The sequence below is a fragment of the Astatotilapia calliptera genome, chromosome 3, assembly GCF_900246225.1.
Source record: "Astatotilapia calliptera chromosome 3, fAstCal1.2, whole genome shotgun sequence".
Classification (NCBI taxonomy): domain Eukaryota; kingdom Metazoa; phylum Chordata; class Actinopteri; order Cichliformes; family Cichlidae; genus Astatotilapia; species Astatotilapia calliptera.
In genome coordinates, this window is record NC_039304.1 from 47784922 (window position 1) to 47804651 (window position 19730).

The following is a 19730-nucleotide window of genomic DNA, read 5'->3' on the forward strand; positions in this document are numbered from 1 at the left end:
CCACTAATACACTGGATAACACAACCATATAAGTTCAACTAGTAACATAACTCATCCTATGATCCATGTAACAAGTATCTCTGTATTTCTATATATGACTGACATTAAAGCTGTTGTTATTAAAGTTTTTAATTTGTTGTTGTGTTGTTGTTTTAATTCTCAGGTTCCTCCTGCTTCGCTGCTGAGACATTCATGTTGAGCATTGACAAGAAGACTGTCAACGACCGCATCACAACCTCACCTCTGCTATCTGCCTAATGTTTGGCAGTTACTACTGCTTTAACATACACTACCCTGTAGAACTACGATCAACACTGGAGTTCCTTCAACGGTAAAATTTATTTTATTATGGATTTATTTTTGTGCTTTTCAAACTTGGCCATTTGATATCCCACCTCAGGTTGTTAATTTCCTCAATCTCTCTCGCCCTTTTTTCATGAAGGTGTTTCTTTTCCATAAATCCTGAGAGAGGCACCAAGGTTGAATCCAAGAAGAAAAAAGTGTTCTCAGTCAATCCCAGAGTCCTCACTCTCATCTCAGACATTGCTGACCATGAGTGGATCTAGTCCTACCCCTCTTGTTTGAGACAAAGTGATAAAGGTATACTATGTTACATACTCTACAGATGTTCTGTTTTTGAAACAATTGTTACATTTCTGATTGTGAGTGGGAAGTTTAACAATGTGAAGTTTTACTAGACACAATTTGTAAAAGTACATGGTCTACTTTTGATTCACTGTTTTATATCTGAAAAATGTATCTGATAAAAATGTGGTAAACCTGCGATTTTGTTTCTTGGATTTTAATTTTCCCAGTTTTAAAGATATTTGTATTCCAATAGTGTAAAAGTATGCTGCATGTACATTGCTGGCATTTTGTAGTTATCCAAAAATTTGCAGTTGAAGTTCTCAAAACAGTGTAAAAGTTTTTGTTGTTACCTTGATGCAGTTTTTAAGATGTAACATTTTCAGGTTTACTGCTCAGTTCTGTGTGCAAAATATGCGGGTGTAAACCTGTCCTGTAATTTCTTCAATTCAGATTTTCTTTCAATTATAGAAAAAAATGTTTAATTCTCTATATTTGTATTTGGATAATTTGGAAAAGTTCAAGATTTCTACGTGTACTGACATTTATGCAGTGAGAACAGCAACCAAAAACATTAAAGTGTCTGGATTGTCTGCTACAAGGTAATGTGGAGTATAATGTGTGCTCACTTACAGCAGCTGGTTTTTGCACAGTTTGAACAGAACTTGTAAGAATTCTGTGATTCCTCACTGTTACTGTTCATGGAGATAACTAGTAACTATTTGTGATTTGTTGAGTACAAATGTAAATGTTTGATGTTCAAACATCAAAGATGTTAAATAAAATACTTTTTTGGAAATTTAAGGTGGACATTTTTGTGTTACATTTAGTAATTTGAATAAAATCATGGTTTGTGTATTAAGCTTACAGAGTAGAACACTTAAGAGCACTCTAGTCTAAAAACGGTTACAGAATAAAATTGTATTTTATTATTTTTTGATAGTTAATTTTTACAGGGAAAAAATGTTGTGTTTTCTGGCACAAACTTTATTTTATATGTTATTTTTCATGTTAATTCTAGGGAAAAACATTTTTTCTTCAAGTTTAAAAACATTTTCTTCTACGGTAAAATATTGACCCTAGCACTGTTTTAACCGTAAAATCAACAATAACAATACGTTGTTACCGTTAAAGAAGAAAATGTTTCACCCGTAATTTTACGGTAGATTTCTGGCAACCACAGCTGCCAGCGTTTTACCGTAAAATCTACAGTGTTTTTTTTTTTTTTTTTTTTTTTACAGTGTACTGAACCAACATACTAGCCATATAACATAAAACCTCAGCATGTCAGCATTGTCATTATTCACGTATTGTTATGCTAACATTACTTGTAAGGTGTATTGCCACAGCAACAATTATAGTAAATGGCCTGTATTTGTGTAGCGCCTTACTAGTCCCTAAGGACCCCAAAGCGCTTTACACATCCAGTCATCCACCCATTCACACACACATTCACACACTGGTGATGGCAGCTACATTGTAGCCACAGCCACCCTGGGGCGCACTGACAGAGACGAGTGTCCTAAAAAGCTTAACTTCAGGAAAAATGGGAACCATGGAAGCTGATCCCATTTAACATTTGATAACATTTTGTACTGTAACAGGACACCACAGTCTAAAGCAGTGTCATTCCAGTGAAACAGGAAACTGATCAGAACTTGAGATAAAGAAGTGAAGCAGCTGTTATTACACTGAATGAACTGAATATTTGTGGTGACCTCATGCTGTCATTATACATAAACCTGCTTGTGTTTCAGAACATAAATACTTCTATTCTTTTGTTTTCTCTTTTCTTAGATTAGATCAGTGAAGGTTAGAAAAGCTAACTGATAGGTTTGTAGTTTGAACCTATTCGCTGGAACAGTCAAGACAATTTAATTACACAGCAAAAGCAAGACACAAATAGGCAAAGTTCTTCATGTTACTCATGCATGAGGGAGAGAACCACGACAAGCGCCGTCCCTTCGCTTGACCCCAGTCGCTCTCGTCTGCTCCCCTGTAACACTTCTCTTTTATTGAGGTTACATGAATATACATGGGTTCATTAACATATGACGTCTACATACACACAAAGAGTACCTTGCCTGTGCGTTGTGTAAGTGTGTGTGTGGGGGGTCAGAGTGTGACCCTGTGAAGACTCCCCAAAGCTGGTGCCAGGAGTCTAGAGGTCCATCTAAACAAGAGACTCTTACACTCAAACAGATATACGTGTGTTTGCTATACCATATATCAGCAAGAGAAGATACGACCTCTCCTAGGAGGTGTGTGATCTATGCCAGAACACTCTGAAGAGGAGTGAACGCACTCCCCCTTCATGCTACACAGAGCCGTTACAGACCTCCTAGGATGAGACATTCGTTCAATCTACAAATGATTATACACTTCTAAGCATATATGACTAAATATTTCTAAGCATAAATGACAATAAACAATACAAATCGAACACTAACTTCAATAAAGGCACAAAACTAAAAGGAGGATTTATTTGATTAGCTTAAATAATAATAAATGGACAACTAATAATAGTGAAACAATATACAGAGAGCGTTAAATTCTGTTTTTGAAGGCAAACCGATTCCAGATACTTATTATTGGCTGCAATTGCTCTGAGTTTAGCTTGAGACAATACACATAATTTACTCTTTATGTATTTATATGTATTTACAGGTTAATGTAGTAATGATGAAAATACAAGATGACATACCATATTCCTAATATTACTGTAATAATAGTTCTATGGTGAAGCCATGCTATTTATTTACTATTACTACCAAACGTTAAGCTTGGTGAAAGTGTGTTTTAGCAGTTGATTTTGATTGACACTGATTTCATGTTCTTTGTTTTCCTTGTTTGTTTGTTTTTTGGTCATCACCACTGTCCTTTGGGATCTCCTTGGATCATGGACTGTATCAAACATGAGTAAAATGCATATTTCAATGCTTTGAGCAGCAGGAGAAAAAAAACAGGCCTTGCCTGCCGTCCAGTTTTCCTTTTATTTCTTTAGATCTCATGTCAGGGTACTACACGCTCAAACTATAATGAGAGCTCAGATATGTCACCTGTCACCAGTTTCCAGAGAAGAAGGAAACTGATCAAATGTTAAGGTGAAAGAATGAAGTAGGGTCTGTTTTAAAGAGAAAATGTTAAACAAACACAGCATTTTTCCCTTGAATTCTGCTGAAGGTCATGTGCTCGACTGTTTCTTTACAGTTTGAGTTTACTGGTGGGAGGAGCTTTTTTTTTCTAATGCTTGTATATAACAACCAAGAGGCTTAAGACATGATGGTACTTAATGGAAAAAATACTGTGAAAACATGCAAACAGACAGAAAAAATGAAAAAATAAAAATAACATGAACAAAAGACGTGTCATTGTGTGTAGTGCTGTGTCTTTGTTTCCTGCTTTTTCTTCAGCTGCAGTGCTCTGAGATCTCTTGGTCACTTGACAAAAGCATAAGTATGATGTTGGTTCTTAAAGCCCAATTAATGACCTTTGTGATATTTCCAAGTACTAAACAGTACCAGAAAACAGGTTCTTCATTTAAATTTCATTTCTTCATTTAAACTAATGACAAACAAACAAAAAGTACCCTGTCACAGACAAATATAGGTTGATTACCTTTAAATCCTGTAATATAATTCTCAGTTTTTGAACTACACCTCTGGAGTCTTTACATTGTCTACATTTGTACTGTCATGTTGTAGATTGGAGGTCAGTTGAAACACTGGAGCTTCTGGACTAAAGTGACCTGGTGTCCAACTGTATGTAGCATTTATTATTCCCTGTCCCACATTGGGTCTAATGAAGTCAGCACATGAGTCTAGAATCGTGTCGTTAACAAAGAGAGAAAACGAAGTACTGAAGCATAGATTACCCATCAGAAAAGCAGCTGGAATAATAATAATGTGGTTTAATAGAAAGCAACAACAGGGAGGTAATACTGTTCAATAAATTGAGAAAAACTTTAGTTATCATTTATGCTTATTGAGTTAACTTCATTAAACTACACTGTATTCATCATTCAATATTGGAGAACCATAGCTTGTTCATTTATTTATTAATTAATTTTTTGTTATTAAAATTACTTTCAAGCATCGCAATATTTTTGCAACATATTTACTGTGTTTGGTTGACTTGTGTCCGTCCATGTCTGTGTGCATAAATGTAAAGTATGGACACACTCAAAAAACAGTTCATCATAGAAAGGTCAAAGGTCAAGGCCTTAGGTTTGTAGCAGCTGCCTAACCAGATCGCATCACGCTGGCATTAAAAGCATTTAATGAAGTTTCATTTTAACATCACATGAACTGATTGTTTGTTTGCAACACACATTCTTTTCCTCCTCAGACTTCTGAAGAAACCACGCCTCCTGTCACCACAGGTGAGTGTTTTCCTTTAATCAGTGCTGAAGGAGTCATGCTGCACAGCCTCACTCACTGCAAGGAAGCAGATGCATCAGTTTCATTTATGAGGTAAATACTGGTTGTTTGTATAATAGAAACATATGATGTGTGTCTCTGTGGTTCTAACTTACAGTTTTACAGTGTTAAACTGTACAAATATAAAACTGTAATGTAGTTCTCATATGCAGATTTGTTGTGATTTAAAGTGTATTTGTTTATTTGTGAGGCAGTTTACAACAAGCTACATTGCAATGGTTATTATAACTCTATGCTGTTCATTAAACAGTGTGTGTGCAATGAAGGCCATCTACAGAGAAGAGAAAGCAAAAGCTTAATTATGCCAAATAATTAAGGGCTCATTTACATGGACTGTTACCTTTTTTTAGTAAAAATAAATAAAATCATTAATTCTGATCATAGTTAACTGCGGATAGATCATCAAAGCATGGTATATATCAAAGATGAGTTACAATATCGTTTCATTTTTTTGAGTTCAACATGATTACGATAAGATAACCTTTATTAGTCCCACACGTGGGAAATTTGTTTTGTTATAGCAGAAAGTGGACAGTGCAAAGTCACATAGAAAAATTGGAAAAACACTGTAATAAGATAAGAATAAGATACTGTACACAACTGTACACAATAGAATAGAATAAAATAAAATACTATATACAATAGAATAAAATAGAATACAAATGCTATATACAATTGAGCACAACGATGCCAGAACGAGAAAGTAAAGAGGAGATACAGAAGCTCAGAATGAGCGTAGCTGCTGTAACAGGCTGCCACACACGGGGAGGAATGTGTCTTTACATTATGCACATTTTTCCTTTAATTTTGTAGATTGTAGGTCAGTTGAAACACTGCAGCTCCTGCACTAAAGTGACCTGGTGTCCCACTTTATTATTCCTTGTTTCCATCATCCCACAAACTGGAAGAATATCCACATTGTATTGGCTTTACTGAAGTCAGCACATGAGTCTAGAAGCATGTGGTTAACAAAGAGAGAAAACGTGTAGTGAAGCACAGATGAAGCAGCTGGGATAACAATAATGGGCTTTAACAGTTATGACAATAGAAAGCAACACCAGGAAGGTACAAAGGCTACTGCACAATAAAACAGACGTAAACTTCAGTTATAATTTATGCTTATTGAAATAACTTGATTAAACTACAGTGTCTTCATCATTCAATACCAGAGGAGCATAGTTTGTCTGTTCATTTATTTATTTATTTATTTATTATCATTATTTTGAATATTATCAAAAATACTTTTAACCATTAGTAACATTTGCCACATATTTACTTTGTTGATTTGTTAGTTTGTGTCTGTCCTGGAAACAGGTTTGTGTGCACAAATGTAAACAGTATGGACACACTTAAGAAAACGTTTCATCATAGCAAGGTCAAAGGTCGAGGCCTTAGGTTTGTAATAGTTGCTCAACCAGACCATATCATTGGCATTACAAGCATTTAATGAAGTTTCCTTTTGACATGTGCACACTCACATGAGCTGATTGTTTGTCTGACAGGCACAAATTCTTTTCTCATCAGACTTCTGAAGAAACCACGCCTCCTTTAACCTTTAACCAGTGCTGAAGGACAAATGCTCTCACTCACTGCAAGGAAGCAGATGCATCAGTTTCATTTATGAGGTAAATACTGGTTGTTTGGTTGTTTGCACAACTTACTGTATAATAGAAACATAATGTGTGCCTCTGTGGTTCTAACTAATCTTGCTAATCTTGCTCAAAAATGTAAAACTGTAGTTTTCAGATGCAGATTTTGTGGTGATTTAAGGTGTATTTGCTTATTTGTGAGGAAATTTACAACAAGCTTCATTGTAATAGTTATTATCCGTCTATGCTGTACATTACACAGTGTGGTGCAATGAAGGCCATCTACAGAGAAGAAACAGTTTAAGCATAATTATGTCAAATAATTTAGGCCTCATTTACATGGACTCCTATGGTTTTCACTTAAAATAAATAAAATCAATTAGTCTGATCATAGTTAAGTGTTGATAGATACTAGCATATGTCAAAGTAAAGTTAGGATGTTGTTTTTAAACCACTTCGTTTTTTTTTTCATTTCAACATGAATGCAGAGGTATATCTCTTTAATGTGACGATTTTCTTCTTGTTTTCCAGAACAAAATGAGCCTAAAAAACTGGTTTGGATTTCTGGTCAGCCCAGGTAACCTGACACAAGTATATTCAAATCTAAAGCTCAGTACCTGTTTATATGTGTATAAAAATACTTTAGAAAACTTGGATTTTCTTCACTTGCTGTTTTTTACTGGCAGTTAGATGACAAATAAAGAAACATTTTTGGGTTTTTTTTAAATTAGAGATTATTATTAATATTAATATAGTTATTTTATTTTCATTGTTTTCTTTAATTTTTCACTTCAGAGAATTTGACTCCTACTCCAGTGCTTATCTGCATCTGTATTACTGTTGTCTCCGTGCCCATTCTTCTTGTTGTCATTGTCACATACAAGTGTAAACAAAAGAAAAACAGTAAGTTACAAATTCATTTTTCAGTCTGACACAAGTTTAATGAGCTATATGAATAACTCGTTTCATTATAATTGTATTTTAACAGATGTTGGATAAAGTGCACCCAGATTAATTAAGAATTTATAAGAATCAAACTAAACACTAATCTACAACTTGTTGTGTTTCTGACAGGAGGGAGCAAACATGAAAATAAGACTTTGAGCTCAGGAAAAACAGAAAATGACAACAAGCATGTAAGTAAACAATGGACATTACTTTTATCTACTTCTGATGAAAAAAGAAATAGAGAATTGTCTGTCAGAGGGGAGTCTAACCTGAACAACAAGGTTCAGTCAGAGCTGAATCAGAAGAGAGAAACGAACAGGCTGCACTAAAAACAAATTACAGATGGTGTAAAATGAATGACTGTCATGGCTGTGAGTAAAGGCATGATGAAAGGACAAACTTAAAAAATGCAGAAATAGATACCACAATAAAAAGAGACTCCATTATAAAGCAAGATGAGTTTTTAGAGGTGTTGATTTGTTGACTTTTGACAGCTTGTTTCAGTCTTTATAGTTAGTGAAATTATGCACCTGTGCATTTGTTGCCTACAACTCTTAATTTCATTTGTCTTCACCTATGATGCAGAAAAGATTGGCTGAGCCAAACTCCCCACAGACATGTTAAATGGTGTGCTTCACCACTTTAACTTGTTTTATTTCTCATTTCTCTCCCAGTCCAAAGTCAGAAAAGCTCAGAGTCAGAAGGATGAAGGACACGTGAAGCAGGAGGTTGAGAAGAAGGTGAAGGCAGAGACTCTGAAGGCAAATGAGATCGAGGGGAATGAGGTACATTGAGTTTCTAATTATTTATCCTCTTCACAAGGCATCGTTATTTATTCCAGTAATGTTCATATTTGGTGTCAGTTTACAGTAACTCCCAGTGAATACTTAAATATGATTTACACCAACAGAAGCGGAAGAGAAATTAAAACCTCTAAAATTCAGATTTTTTTGTTGCATTTTTACTTTAAAAAACAGTCTGAGACTCAGAGTCAAGATGTAAAAGCTGAAGTCCGGATGGTCGAGGATCAGAATGAAAGGAATGAAAACCTGCAGACACCAAACAAAGATCTGAAGACTGACAATGCTGAGGTTAAACTCTTTGCTTTAATACTTTAGTCTTTAAATCTTAAATGTTATCAATTTTAAATTCTTTTTTATTTTTAATTTAAAACCTAACGGTAACACTGCTAAATTATGGAACAGAATGACAAACGATAATGCAACTCTATATTGCTCATATCACCAAACAATCATGCTGCTGACATACACTGACACTGACTTTCAGCTGCAGCTGTCAAAGTCAGGTGATTTAAAGAAGACCAAACCTGAACCAGAGAAGCAGAGTGTGGAGATCAGTACACCAAAGGAGGAGGTGTGTTTGCCCTCGGACAGCTTTGCATGCACAAAACCAGCTCAGATGTTTCCCCAGTTATTATCTAGTCTATGCTCAGATCTCAAATGAGTGGACTATTAATCCTCTCAGCTGTGCTTTTGTCTGTTAGTTGGAGAAAAATGAAGTAATGACACCTGACATGCTTAAGAAAAAGCAGAAGACTTCTTCACTGAAGCTCGACCTTGCTGTCACCAGGAGGAATAAAGTACGCAACATCCCCTCTTACAGCCCACATGAACACAATTAATTTTATAATTTAATTTATATTATACCAAATAACATCTGCCACCTTGTGGTGTTTTTTTTAAGGAACCACACTTGAATGTCATTAGATAAATTAAACAGTTACCCCTTCAATGAGCACTCGGTGATGTTTAGAAGGAAAAGTTTTGTTTTAAAACTGAGGCCCGCTGAGGAAGCACAGCCATATTTGATCAGTAGCTGATCTTTGTCTTACTTTATATGTTAATATCAAGGAAAAAAAATTCCTGCTTCAAGTCTTTTTATATGATCGTGACTCATTTCAAACACTTTTCTTTTTTCAGCTGGAAGACACAGTTGATCAGTTTTTCAGTGGTAAAAATCAGTCAATGGAAAACGAGCTGGATAACCTGAAGAGGACGCTGCACGCCAGAGAAAAAGAGGTTGATTTCTTCACTTCACCTTTTATAAATTGGCATTTATCCTTTTATATTTAGTTTATATGAGGTTTATTTTCAGATATATCAGATTTCAGATATCTATGTTTAACCTGATAGCAACTTTGAAAAATGTGTCCCCTGCACATGCTTATGCTTCATTTGGCTATTCAAACTTTGTAAAGTTACAGTCATCATTGCTGATGACTACAAGCTTGAGGCCAAGCATAAGCTACAGTCCTAATTTAACTGTGTTTGTGGTTTTTAGCTGGAGAGATTTAAATGGCTGAGAAATTACCTCATTTATGAAATCCCTGAGTCTTTTTCACAACTGAAGTTTAAGCTCGCCATCAGCAGGGTGCAGAAGGTAAACACACACAAACATACACTCTTCTGTAACACATGCACTCATAATGTCAAGGCTGTTTGATTCACTTGACTCTTATATAATATACCAATTTATAACAGAGAAATGTCAAGACTTCCTACCTCAGTATTATATACTATAAAAAGAAAAATAGTCACAGATTTGTTTTCTTTTCGTATTAATCTTGCCTTTTAATGTCCTGCTTAATAACACAGTGTGTTTCTCAATTTATCTTTCAGCTGGAGGACAAAGTAAAAGAACTACTTCATGGTAAAGATCAGTCAAATGAGAAAGACTTGCAGATCCTGAAGTGGAAGCTTGAGGCCAAAGAAAAAGAAGCTGCAGCCCTGAAGCTCACTGATGAACACCAGACTGAGGAAGGAGATGAGAAAAACCTGCAGACACTGGAGAATAACTCACCAAACCATGTTGTGGGTAACATTTTTGCAAATTAAATCTTCCAAAACTTTGAACATTTATTTTAAAAGCTCTAACATTTTTTTCTCTAATCTCAGGTGGATGAGGAAGTAGCTGTGGCACAGCAGCAGCTGCAGGGTGAGGAACAGCACAGCGGGAATGATGAGGTGAGGATGCAGACACTGAAGAAAAGGCTGGAGAGCATGAATGAAGTGGTCTAAATGAATGAAACCAGCTCAGATATTTCCCCAGTTGTCATCTAGTCCATGCTTAGCTGTATGCTAACCTAAATGAATGAATAATTGATCCTCTCAGCTGTGCTTCTGTTTGTTAGTTGGATAAAACTGAGGTGATGACACCCGACATGCTTAAAGAAAAGCAGGAGGCCTCTTCACAGCTGAACCTCGGCCTTGCTGTCACCACGAGGAACAAAGTAAGCAACATCACCTCTTACAGCACACACGACCTTATATTACACTAACTCGGGACAACCATGATATGGTACTTTTTAAAGAACTACATTTGAATGTCAGGAGATAAAATAAACAGTTGGTGAGCACATGGTGATGGTTAGAAGAAACGTCGTCTTTTAACAATAAAAAAAAGTCTCTAACAAACTGGGGGTGCACAGCCGTATTTGATCAGTAGCTGATCTGTTACGGAAAAAAAAAATCAGTGGATGGAAAAAGAGGTTAGGAAAACCGAGTTAATGATAAAAACGATAACAAAATAACGCTGAAAACCGATAAAAACCCTGAAAACCATACATTTCACACCTGAGCCTCAACTCTCGCGGCCCGGTACCAAACGACTCACGGACCCGAGGCCCGGGGGTTGGGGACCGCTGTGTTAACTCAAACACATTATAGAAAACTATTTTATTCAGTTTTATTCAGACATTAGCTGTACATTTTGTACTTAACAAGTAACATATACTACATTTAAACACGAGATTATTGAAGGTGCTGCTGTAGCAATAAAGTGTAGATACATGTAGATACATTATTTGTCTGATGCAATGTTGCATCAGACAAATAATGTATTTTAGCCATAATGCTAAAATAATGAATTTTAGCATTATTGCTTTTTTCCAAATCGCAAATCCAAATTTTAACAAAAAATAAATAAATGTAAATCTCCTTATTAAACCCACAAAAAGGACATGTCTCATCTTCTCTAATCATTTTCAAAGACTTACATTCTCCTCTCTTTCCTCCCAGCTTGAAATCAAGGTAAGTGAACTCCAGCAGCAGCTGAAGGATGAACAGCAGAGCAGAGAGAAAGCTGAGAAAGATGTGCAGACTCTGAAGGATGAATTGGAGAATAAAAACAAAGAGGTGCGTATTCATTATATAAAGATCTACATATCCACCCACCATAACATTTGTGTGTTTTTCAAGGCTTTACAATTTGTTCAAAATCCTTCATGTTTCTTTGTTAGCTACAAGAGTCCAAGTGTCAGTTTGAGTCTCTCACAGAGGTGAGCCAAAAGTCTGAGCGACAGCTGAGTGAACTAAAAGAAAGATACAAGGAGGAGGTCAGTGAGTTTATAATCTGCTCTTTGAAAAACACTCTTCACACAGGAGGGAAGTGAAACAAAATCTCACCATAAATGTTCAACACAAGATTAATAAAATTAATTTTAGTTTTAAATTTACATTTATATGTATATAAATGTGTTTTCTTTCTTCTCTTGCAGTTCAAGAAGAAGATTCGGGGTGAACAGCAGAGGAGGAAGGAGGTTGAGGAAGATATAAAGGCCCTGAAACAGGAGCTGGAAAACAAGATAAACCAGGTATGTGCCCATTTTTAAAGATCTTTTCTATTTTCCTATTTTTGTTATTATGAATCATTTCATGTATTAATACTCCATGCTCATTTTAAGGATGGCCAATGTTTTAGATAACAAGGCTATTGCATGTACAAGTAATATGTGTGAGCCATAGCTGGACTGGCCATCGGGCATACCGGGCATTTGCCCGGTGGGCCGCTGGCGATTTTTTTCCTTTATGGGCCGATGGATTTTTTTTTTTTTTTTTTTTTTTTTTTTTTTTTTTTAGGAAGGGTATATATAATGAAAGGTGTTGGATTGGCCAATTGGTCATGATCGACTCTGGGCTGGACCAATTACAGCCGAGGAGGCTGGATGCACCCTCCCCCTTGTTTAGCAATCACGTGATTTTCGCGCATTGCATGCCGGGAACTCGTGGCAAAACAATCCAAGTACCACATCAAATGCAAGCATTTGCAGCACCGCAAAACGCTCATTCTCCGGTTCCAATACCTTCTTTTTTTTTCTTTGCCGCACAAAAAAGGAATGTACAAAACAAAAGGAGAACAATGCCGGTCCGTACAAAGACAGACTCGACGAAAAGACAAAGAAAAGATACGAGGAAAAAATCAAAGGAGTGAAAGGGTCAGACCCTTACGAGCACACAGAGTGGACAAAAGACGTCAGTGTGCTGCCAACTTTCACCACGCTCAGATTTATAATTACACGGTTCTTGGAGTGAGTGCATACACTCATGAAGTTTAGTAACTTCAGGTCACTGCAACAAGCCCAGGTACAGTTTACCGACGGATGGGTGCAGGACCTTGAAATGCACCGTGTAGGACGAAAGACTATTGTACGTATCATAAGTTTACCAGTCTCACAAATCGTCTTCATAAATACACATTCATTAACAGTTTATTAATAGGACCTTTGAGCTCAACGGTAATTAATTAGTAGTGGAAATAATTTCTGGTAGTGTAACAGTGTTTGTGGTATTATTCCACTTGCCACAAATATCAGTGTAATGGGGAAACAGCGCCCCCCCGCTCTCAGTGTGGCTGGTTAGGTGAGGCTGGCTGCAGTAATCGCTGCCAGTCTGCCGTAGCCATACGAGAGGTGAGTTGTATTGTTCCGCACACAATATAGCTAAGTAGTACAGACACATAAAACATGTTTGATTAGCTGACGAGCACCGAGTGTAATAAGTGCTTAGTGGACACATGTCCAACACCAGTTTTATGTACTTTTCATTTGTTTATTACAGTTTTTTACAGACGCTAGGACACATTTCTCAATACTTAGGTCACGTTTGCAAAACTCCTCACACAGTGAGCACAACAGAAGTCTATGTGGGCTAAACTGAGGACCAGTTATCATTGTTTTGGCACAAAATGCATTCAATGACTACATCTCTCAAATTACATGAATCATCTTCTCACTCAGACACAACAACTGCCAAAAACCTTTGTACGGACAGGACATTTTGCATGTGCTTACATACTGTTTTCAAAACTGTTAAACTCATGGTCAAAACAATAACACAATGCAAAACTTGAAAAGACAGCAAAATCCAACGGCAATATTTTATTGAAACATATTTTAAATCTAACAATGCAGTTTAACCAGCCACAGCTGATTCTCATTGTGGATGAACATCTACACAGTTGTTACTCCTTCAATTTTTCAACTCCTTCAATTCTGGCATGCCAGAAGATTCTTTCCTAGGTGTGTTGCCCAAGATGACATAAGATGTGATGTGGATGAGAACCTGTGGCCAAATGGAGAAGACCGAGTAGATTAGCATTACTATTGTATGTGTATCAGTGGATGGTGTGTATACGAATTCTTGTATTTTGGGATTACTTAGTGCAAAAAAATAAAAATACATAAACATAAATACATGATGTCTGATTCATTCCAGTAACATATATTGAAATTATAAACAGAGATGTGTCCTTGTTTTACACAGGAAAACACTGTGTAATGCTACATGTTGTTAGTGTTTTTTAGGTCATTGTTTTGTGGGTGACAAAGTGTGTTTGTCGGCTGTCAACCTTTGCTAGTGTTCTGGAGGAATGTTTTTATTTGAGACCTGAATGAAGTGTTTTGGTAGTTGTAGTGCATTTTGAATGTGGAATGAACTGCTTTGCCAAGCTGAGGGTCAGTTAGGAGAATTGTGTGAAGAGTTTTGCAAAAGTGACCTAAGTATTGAGAAATGTGTCCTAGCGTCTGTAAAAAACTGTAATGTGTGAAACTGTATGCTAAAGCGGAATGCTAATGAGATGTTCTGCCGTAGTGTGCTGTGCGGAGTGGTGTGTGGCGAGCCTGTGCACTGATAATACACCGTTGTTTCCATTCAGGTACATAATTTGTTGTTGCTGTTATTTTATTGTATATTAGAAATTGTAATATTGCTGCAGTAATCGCTGCCAGTCTGCCGTAGCCATACGAGAGTGTGCTGTGCGGAGTGGTGTATGGCGAGCTTGTGCACTGATAATACACCGTTGTTTCCATTCAGGAAATAAAGTGGCAACGATCGATCAGAGACTCCTTGTCTTTTTAAAAACACTACACAACGCAGAGTCGAGGAGTCTGTTTGGGCCGAACTGTTGCAGCGGGATGAAGCAGAAACCGGTTACAGTAGCATTACAGAAATGTAGCAGTGACAATAATATTGTATGTTGTAATCGCAATGGACAATAAGTGATACAAAACAACTGTTTTATCCTGTGAATAAAAGTATATGTTTTGTCAATGTACCATGGTAATAACAGAAGCGAAACACAATATTGTGTCAGGACAATTTACTATTTATGCACAATAAACAAAGGAGCATAGCGCGACAATTTCTGCTCAGCGCCAGACTTGCTTGTAACCTATATCACCAATTATGTTAAGAAAAATGACGTATTAACTACTAAAAAACTCTGACCTTTGTGGGAATGCTTGGAGCAGACTAACCTGTGAGCTGGAGTGTTCTGGGGCGTTATATTTGGTATATCCAGACCATCCGTCGGCTCTTACTTCGGAAACATGGCTTAAAAAATTTCTCTTCAAGGACGTAATCCGATAAAAAAAAAAACGATCTCTTTACCCATCGGCTTCCCGTGGCTGTCATGCGACCGGCTATTGAAGTTAATAATACAACAGCTTCTTGCCATTTTTTGGGTTTCTTTTTATCGCTGTGTAACTGAGTTCAATTGAAAGCCTGCGTGCGCTAGTACCTCTTGCCACAAGTTCCCAGAATCCTTTGCGGTTTTATCCCTGAATGACGTCACATTTTCAATCTTTATCCTGGTGGGCCGGTCTCTAGTCAAAATGCCCGGGCCGATTTTTTGTCCCAGTCCAGCCTTGGTGTGAGCCAAAAGCTTATGCTTGAGACAGTTTTAAACTTTTTTTTTAATTCTGTATGATGTCACTGAGAGGTAATACATCTATCATGTTATCCCAGGTACGGAAGCCACACCCACTTCTGTTCAAATTAGTAAAAAGCTGCTATTAAAGGATAAAGAAAGAGTGGAAGCTGGGCTGTTTTAGCCAGCTGGGCTGGAATTATTACATTATGCATTGTGGGCTAGAATCACAAAGGTGTTTCCAATAGTTACACTGCTGTGTCTTTATGAGCATCAAAGATAAGGTATTGTTATTACAACTACACAACAACAACGTAAAAAGGATACAGTAATTGTAGTAGAATTCATGAGCAGAGAAAGCTTAGTGTAAGCTACGACTTTTCAGATTCATACCAAAAAATGAAACACCACACTGAACATTTTAGAGGTGCACTGCAAAGTTAAAGTGTGTCACAAAACGGCCAAGTACCAAAGATCAAACCCACGTGCAGAAAACCCAAAGCGGAGGCTGAGGAAAGGGTTTAACAAAGGTTTATTAACTAGCACAAAAATGATGTTTACGATAGCGCTTGACACATGGGGTGTGAGGGTCTTGGCCAGGGGAGAGGGATAAGCAAGGGGACAGGTCCAAGAAAGCAGCGGCAGCTGCTGGTGATTAGGTGCGTACTGGAAGAGAGGAGAGCAGTGTTAGAGCGGTAGCCAATGAGGAGTTCTGGAGAGGGTGGAAGCTATGAAAATCTTCTGTGCAGGTGGCAGATGGAAGCGTTGAAGGAGAGGTGGTGCGGTCCAGGTGGGTTTGGTGGTGTCCTGAGCGGTGAAGATCCCGTGGTGGTGTAAGGTTGCAAGTGACACTGCAGGCCACAAGATTGCAAGGTTAGGTTGAGAATCATAGACATGAAGCGTGAGGCCCGGTTACCAACATAGGGTAGTTGACGAACTGGCGAGGAAGCAGTATCAGCAAGCAGCTTAAATCTACGACCTGATTGCCTCAATCAGCTTCAGGTGAGGGAGGTTGTAGGCTCTGCCCATGGGTGGATACCAGGGAGGTCCAGACCTTCAGCGGAATTTTACAGCCACACACCCAGACCATGACAAAGTGGTTCTTATTGTGTGCATTAATTCTTTGCTTTAGTTACAAAAAGCCAAAGAAGAACCTGAGGAGGCTGTGAAAGAATGTGACATCTCTGGAGATGAACATTTGGTGCCAACAGAACCAACCAAAGCTCCGGACAATTAATTAAATATTTGATGTCAGTAATTCAATATTTCTTTTACATGATTGTTTATTGAATCAATTTCAGAATTGTTGAAGGCTACACTTTTTTCTTACTGTGAATTTGTATTACTGGACAATCTATGCAGTAATATAATACTGTGACAGCAGGAGGATTTCAATGCAGATGTTTGTACTTTAATTTCTGATGTTTCACGTATATGTTTACTTAAATGCCACTGGCCTTTATCATACTCACATTTAGTTTTGTGCTTCATTCACTAATTATTATAGTGTAACAGTCACATATGAAACTATTCTGTCATTATTCTGACTGTGTGACTCTGTATTATTATTATTATTATTATTATTATTATTATTATTATTATTATTATTATTATTATTATTGTTTTATAGCTGAAAGATTGGATATACATTTAATATTCTTTGTTAAGAGTATTTTCTGTTTAGTTTGGACTATTTACTTTTAATTTTTATAGCTCTTGATAAGTAGGTCTCTTCTATACTCTCCAATTATAGGCCCATTTCCAATCTGCCCTTTCTGTCCAAAGTACTGGAACGAGTTGTCCTCAGGCAGCTCCAGTCATTTTTAGACAACAACAGTCTCTATGAGAAGTTTCAGTCTGGTTTTAGAGCTCGTCACAGCACTGAAACCGCCTTACTGAGAGTTTTTAATGATTTGCTTTTAACTGTAGACTCTGGTTGTGCTGCTGTCCTAGTAACCTTAGACCTGACAGCAGCCTTCGACACTGTTGATCACAACATACTGTTATCCCGCCTAGAACACTGTGTCGGTCTGAAAGGTACTGTTTTAAAGTTTTTCCAGTCCTATCTGGATAACAGGAGTTTTTCTGTTCACCTCGGTGACCTGTCATCTCCCAGAGCTCCTTTAACTTGTGGTGTACCTCAGGGGTTCATTCTAGGCCCCCTGCTGTTTATTCTGTATTTGCTCCCTCTGGGCGATGTGCTGCGCAAACATAATGTGTCCTTCCACACCTTTGCTGATGACATTCAGATCTACCTCCCTCTGAGGTTAGACTGTAAGGACTCTCTGCAGCCGTTATTCTCCTGTTTGTCTGACATTAAGACTTGGATGGCTCTTAACTTTCTACATCTAAATGAAAGTAAAACTGAAGTCATTGTGTTTGGGCTTCCTAAAGACCCCAACCTTTCCTTTGATTTTATGGGACCCCTAACTTCCGAATATACTTCCTCCATTAAGAGCCTCGGTGTTACTTTTGACAGTGCTTTTAAATTTGATAAACAAATCAGCTCCGTAGTCAAGGGATCTTTTTATCATCTACGGATTTTAGCTAAAGTCAAGTCCTACCTGTCCAGGAACGATCTAGAAAGGGTGGTCCATGCTTTTATTACTTCACGGCTGGACTACTGTAACTCCCTTTATGCTGGTTTAGATCGTTCCTGCCTGCATCGCCTTCAACTAGTGCAGAACGCTGCTGCTCGCATGCTGACCGGCTCCAAAAAGAGAGACCACATCACTCCGGTCCTCTGCTCTCTCCACTGGCTCCCAGTTGCTTTTAGGATTGATTTTAAAATTTTACTGTTGGTTTTTAAGGTTCTTAACGGTACTGCACCTCCTTACCTGGCAGAGGTTCTTAGCATTTACCGCCCCAGGAGATCTTTGAGGTCAGCAGACCTGATGCTTTTAGATGTTCCCAGGTACAGACTAAAGACTAGGGGAGAGAGGGCTTTTGCTGTGGCTGCACCCAGACTGTGGAACAGTTTACCTCCTCACATCAGATTCTCCACAAGCCTTGGAACTTTTAAAACTGCTCTTAAAACTCACCTCTTCTCATTGGCTTTTAGCAAGGTTTAACTTATTGTTTTAATTTATTGTTTTATCAGTGAGGTGTTTTATGTACTTGTGTTTTATTGTATTTTATATTTGTATTTTATTGTACAGCACTTTGGTCAGCCTCGGTTGTTTTTAAATGTGCTTTATAAATAAACTTGACTTGACTTGACTTGACTTGACTGCTGAAACTGTTAGCACAGAAATGTATCTTATCTTTGAAAGAGCATTTGCACATCGTTTGTCTTAAGGCCTGATCCCTGTCTTTCATACAAACTTGTTTCCCTGGAAAATAATTTCTTGAAAAAAGTGTGTTTCCTAGTAATAACCAGTTGATGGTACAGTGCACACATAGTGCAGCTGTTTGTCTGTTTACCACAAATCTGTCTGATTGTTTGCTCCCAAATACAACTTCAGTTACCAAATAAAACCATGTTCTCTTCAGGCCAAGGTCACTGGTACAGTTCAAGCAGTAGTTGAACTGATTGGTGTTCACTGTGGCACACTTGAGGCCTTACCTAGACCCCAGATTTTATCCTTGTGTGACATGGTGGGCTGAAACACATCTGTCCTTTGACAGAAGAATGTCCCTGTTTTCATAATCTGAAAAATGGAAACATTTCACTAAAAATCTTCAAAGTTAAATTGTCTGATGAGGGATCACAGTTGTAAAAATAAAGTTTTAACAGATCCCCATTCAGTCCTTTGAAAAGTACATCCTTACTGTTTCCATAGGAAATTATGGAGTCACTGTCATCCAGGTGCAGAAAACAGATCATCACAAAGTGTCACAACATTTATAAAAGTTGTTGAGTTGGTCAGTCTTTGGTCCAATGCAGTTATGGAGCTTTCATGTATGTGTTAATAAAATGATACAATTGTCCCCCGAGGATATGCGAGCAAACTCACCTTTAGGTCAGATTGTGTAAAATGACATTTAAAGTACTAAATGAATAAGCAAGTATCACTTACTGTATTTAGAAGGGTTAAAAGAGGAAAGTATCTTCTCGCTAAAAATAACAAGAGCACAAAATATCTCAAACAATGTCCTTTGGACAAACAAGATCAAAGGGGAGATGTTTAGACACAATGTACAACCGCACATTTGGATAATCATACTGCAAAAAGTTATCATAAACACATGACTGCATACTACCCAGAATCCCGTAAAACTTCCT

General features: G+C 37.4%; 1 protein-coding gene across 3 annotated transcripts; it reads left to right on the plus strand.

Moving 5' to 3' along the window:
* Positions 1-5017: 5017 nt before the first annotated feature.
* LOC113019602 (myosin-2 heavy chain-like) lies at positions 5018-16847 on the plus strand. 3 transcript variants are annotated; one of them, XM_026163375.1, is made up of 18 exons: positions 5018-5057; positions 6527-6649; positions 7145-7190; positions 7409-7516; positions 7688-7749; positions 8236-8346; positions 8539-8652; positions 8849-8935; positions 9066-9161; positions 9502-9600; positions 9863-9961; positions 10201-10392; positions 10477-10545; positions 10713-10811; positions 11599-11715; positions 11820-11915; positions 12078-12173; positions 16638-16847. In XM_026163375.1, the coding sequence occupies exons 3-18, from the start codon at positions 7151-7153 to the stop codon at positions 16740-16742; spliced, it is 1590 nt and encodes a 529-aa protein (XP_026019160.1). In that variant the 5' UTR covers positions 5018-5057; positions 6527-6649; positions 7145-7150; the 3' UTR covers positions 16743-16847. The 3 variants fall into 3 exon arrangements, with proteins under 3 accessions (XP_026019160.1, XP_026019159.1, XP_026019161.1); XM_026163374.1 differs by having other exon boundaries at positions 5031-5057; positions 6549-6649; XM_026163376.1 differs by lacking the exon at positions 16638-16847 and adding an exon at positions 13863-13888 and having other exon boundaries at positions 5031-5057; positions 6549-6649.
* The last annotated feature ends 2883 nt before the right edge of the window (positions 16848-19730 follow it).